Source organism: Entamoeba nuttalli, assembly GCF_000257125.1.
Source record: "Entamoeba nuttalli P19 unplaced genomic scaffold asmbl_2696, whole genome shotgun sequence".
Taxonomy (NCBI): Eukaryota; Evosea; order Mastigamoebida; family Endamoebidae; genus Entamoeba; species Entamoeba nuttalli.
Genome location: NW_008575526.1, coordinates 1 through 3,706, shown reverse-complemented (window position 1 = coordinate 3,706; position 3,706 = coordinate 1). Strand labels below are relative to the sequence as shown.

Genomic DNA, 3,706 nt, shown 5'->3' with positions numbered 1-3,706 from the left:
AGTTGTTATGTCATCTTCTATGGAAAAACTTCTTAAATCAGTAAAAGATTTATTAAGTGAGATAGATACAGAAAAGTATAATACTTTTGGTATTTCATATAATTGTCGTCATAACTCAAATTATAGTAGAGACATAGTTATTAAAAATGTAGCTGATTTGATGCCAAAAGAATGGAAAGTAAATTTAAAAGATCCTGATGTTACTGTTATGATAGAAATATTTTATAGAGGACTTGGAGTGTCATTTGTAGAAGGAGAAGTTATGAAGAAATATAACCATTTCAATATTCAGCGATATATACAATCTGAATAACATTTTTAGAGGAATAATTGTTATTTTGATTTGAAAAAGTTCAGGTTTTTATTAGAGTTAGAGAAATATAATAAAAAAATAGAAAAGAAATAGAAAAGAATAATAAAAGTGAGGAAATGAACTAAAATATCAGAAGGGAAATTGAATGAACGCACCAGTTCTTGTTCTTAATACTAATACTAAAAGAGAGAATGGTCGTAAAGCACAGTTAGCAAATATAATGGCAGGAAAAACAGTTGCTGATTTAATTCGAACATGTCTTGGACCTAAATCAATGTTAAAAATGTTAATTGATCCACAAGCAGGAGTTACTATTACATCAGATGGAAATTCTGTATTAAGAGATCTTACAGTAGAACATCCAGCAGCAAAATATATGATTGAATTATCAAGAACACAAGATGAGACTGTTGGAGATGGAACTACATCAGTAGTTATTCTTTGTGGAGAAGTATTACAAGTAGCAGAGCCATGGATTCAAAAAGGAATTCATCCAACAATTATTATTTCAGGATTTCTTGATGCACTTGAAGATGCATTAGAATCATTACATGAAATATCAACTACAATAGATTTAAGTAATCCTAAAGTTGTTTCAGGAGTTGTTAGAAGTTGTATTGGAACAACATTTATGAATACATGGAATGATATATTATGTAAATTAGCTATTGAAGCAGTTACCATATGTGCAGGAGGAGATTTAATGAAAGCCAAAGGAAAAGAAGATATTGATACTAAAAGATATGCTCGTGTAGAAAAAATTGCAGGAGGAGAATTTAGTGAGTCAATGGTTGTTAAAGGAGTTGTATTAAATAAAGATGTTGTTCATTCTAAAATGAGAAGAAGAATTGATAAACCAAGAGTTGTTTTATTAGATTGTTCATTAGAATATACTAAAGGAGAAAGTCAAACAGATGTTGAAGTTACAACAGCAACAGACTTTGGTAAATTAATAGAATTAGAAGAACAATATGTGAAGAGATTATGTGAAAATATTATTCGAGTTAAACCTGATTTAGTTATTACAGAAAAAGGTATTTCAGATATTGCACAACATTATCTTCAAAAAGCAGGAATATCTGCATTAAGAAGAGTACGTAAAAATGATAATTTAAGACTTGCACGAGCAACAGGAGCAAGTATTGTTTATAGAACAGAAGATCTTAAAGAAACCGATGTTGGAGTTGCAGGTCTCTTTGAAGTCAAGAAAATAGGAGATGAATATTATGCATTTATTTCCGAATGTGAAAAATCAACAGCTTGTACTATTTTATTACGTGGTGGCAGTAAAGATGTTTTAAATGAAGTTGAAAGAAATTTACAAGATGCAATGGCATCATGTAAAAACTTAATTGCTAGACCTGAATTAGTTCCAGGAGGTGGAGCATCAGAAATGCATATTGCTACTACATTGTCTAAGAAAGCAAAGAATATTGAAGGTAAGAAACAATGGCCATATTCATCTATTGCTGTTGCTATGGAAGTTATTCCACGAACATTAGCAGCTAATTGTGGAGTTGATGTAGTTAAAGTCATAACTGAATTAAGAGCAAAACATCTTAGTAATAAAGAGAATTCAACATTTGGTATTGATGGAATGAAAGGAACTATTGTTGATATGAAAGAATTAGGAGTATGGGAACCATATGAAGTTAAAGCTCAATGTATCAAAACTGCTATTGAAGCTGCATGTACGTTATTAAGAGTTGATGATGTAGTCAGTGGAATTAAGAATGAAAATGCAGGACAACAAAGCCAAGCTGGTACACAACAAGCTGCAATGATGCCACAAGTTGAGTAAATCAAATTTTTATTTCAGTTTTTATTTTATTTTTTAAAAACAAACAAAAGAAACACATAAAAAATATTTTAAAAGAATCAATTGATAAAATTTTAGATTATTAGTTGCAAATCTTTCTCCAGACACAAGAATTACACTTTAATCCAGATCCAAATGCAACTTGCCATACTTTATCTCCTTTCTTTAATGTATCAATTCTTTCAATGAATTTCATTTCATACCATACAGATGATGATGATGTATTTCCAACACGATAAAGAGTAGCTCTTGATGGCATACAATCTTCATCTGTAAGTTTTAAGTTTTCTTGAAGACCATCAATAATAGCTCTTCCACCTGCATGAATACAATATGCTTGGAAAGTTTCTCTGAAATTAGGCATGAATGTTTCTTTAGCATCAATCTTTCCTAATTTTTGTTTAATAAAGAAAATAACAAATCTAAACATATCTCTGTATGAAATTACTTGTGGCATTAAAATATTCATATTTTGTGTTAAAGCTCTTGTAACACATTTTAATAATTCTCTACCAATTTTAACTCCAACTTTACCTTCTCCATCTTCAAATTGGAAGACTGCATGATATGAATCATCATATTTACCATGATGAATTCTAACTGTTGTAAGTAATTCAAATTTAGCTTTCTTTCTCCATGAATTTTTATTAGATAATAAAACAGCAGCACCTCCCATTCTAAATAATGTATTAGAAATTAACATTCCTTTTTCTTTACCATCATACCAATTTTGAGTAATATTCTCAGTTGAGAAAACAAGTAAATTAATATTTGGATATACATTAAGAAGATCTCTTGCTAAATCAATAGAAACAAGTCCAGCTGAACATCCCATACCTGCTAAATTATAATTTTTACATGTTTGTTTTAATTTATACATATTCATTAACATAGCTGAAATTGATGGTGTTGGATTAAATAATGAACAATTACAAATAACAATATCAATATCTTTAGTTGGATCAATTCCTGTTTGTGCAAATAATTGATCACAACAATTTTTCATAACAATTGCACATTCTTCACGTGATAATGCCATAGTTGTTTTAAATGGATATTCATGGAATGGTCTTGGTAAATATGTTTCATTTCCAAGTCCAGTTCTATAAAGAAGTTTAGTTTGGAAATCAATATATTGTTGTTCAAATAATCCACATTTAACAATAATATCTCTTACTCCATCTGCTGTAATTTTAAGATTATCATCTGGCCATGCTACAGCAAAATCAACTAAAAGTACTTGTCTTCTTCTTGTAGCCCAATAATAAACTCCTCCTGCAATTAATCCAAGAACAATTACAAATCCAACAATAAGAACACATTTATTATTTTCTACAAAAATTCCATTACTAACATCAAGGAAGCTATACCATGTCTTATAACTTATATAAAGAATTATCAATGGAATTGAATATAATATAGTAGTTACTGTAAAGTCAATTCCTTTAGTTAAAGGTGATCCTCTATTAACATTAGCTTTTAATGCTGGTAAAATTTCATTTTGTTCTCCAATTTCTTTTGGATACCAATAATCTTTTAAACTTCTTTCTTTGTCTTGTTCACTAGACATTGAA

At 29.2% G+C, this 3,706-nt stretch overlaps 2 protein-coding genes across 2 annotated transcripts; one reads left to right on the top strand and one right to left on the bottom strand.

Moving 5' to 3' along the window:
* Window positions 1–458: 458 nt before the first annotated feature.
* On the top strand, window positions 459–2,114 carry ENU1_037630 (T-complex protein 1, gamma subunit protein; the record flags this gene model as incomplete). Its single annotated transcript, XM_008857471.1, has 1 exon — window positions 459–2,114. The coding sequence occupies one exon, from the start codon at window positions 459–461 to the stop codon at window positions 2,112–2,114; it is 1,656 nt and encodes a 551-aa protein (XP_008855693.1).
* A 100-nt stretch (window positions 2,115–2,214) lies between these two features.
* Window positions 2,215–3,702, bottom strand: ENU1_037620 (fatty acid elongase, putative; the record flags this gene model as incomplete). Its single annotated transcript, XM_008857470.1, has 1 exon — window positions 2,215–3,702. The coding sequence occupies one exon, from the start codon at window positions 3,700–3,702 to the stop codon at window positions 2,215–2,217; it is 1,488 nt and encodes a 495-aa protein (XP_008855692.1).
* Window positions 3,703–3,706: the final 4 nt, after the last annotated feature.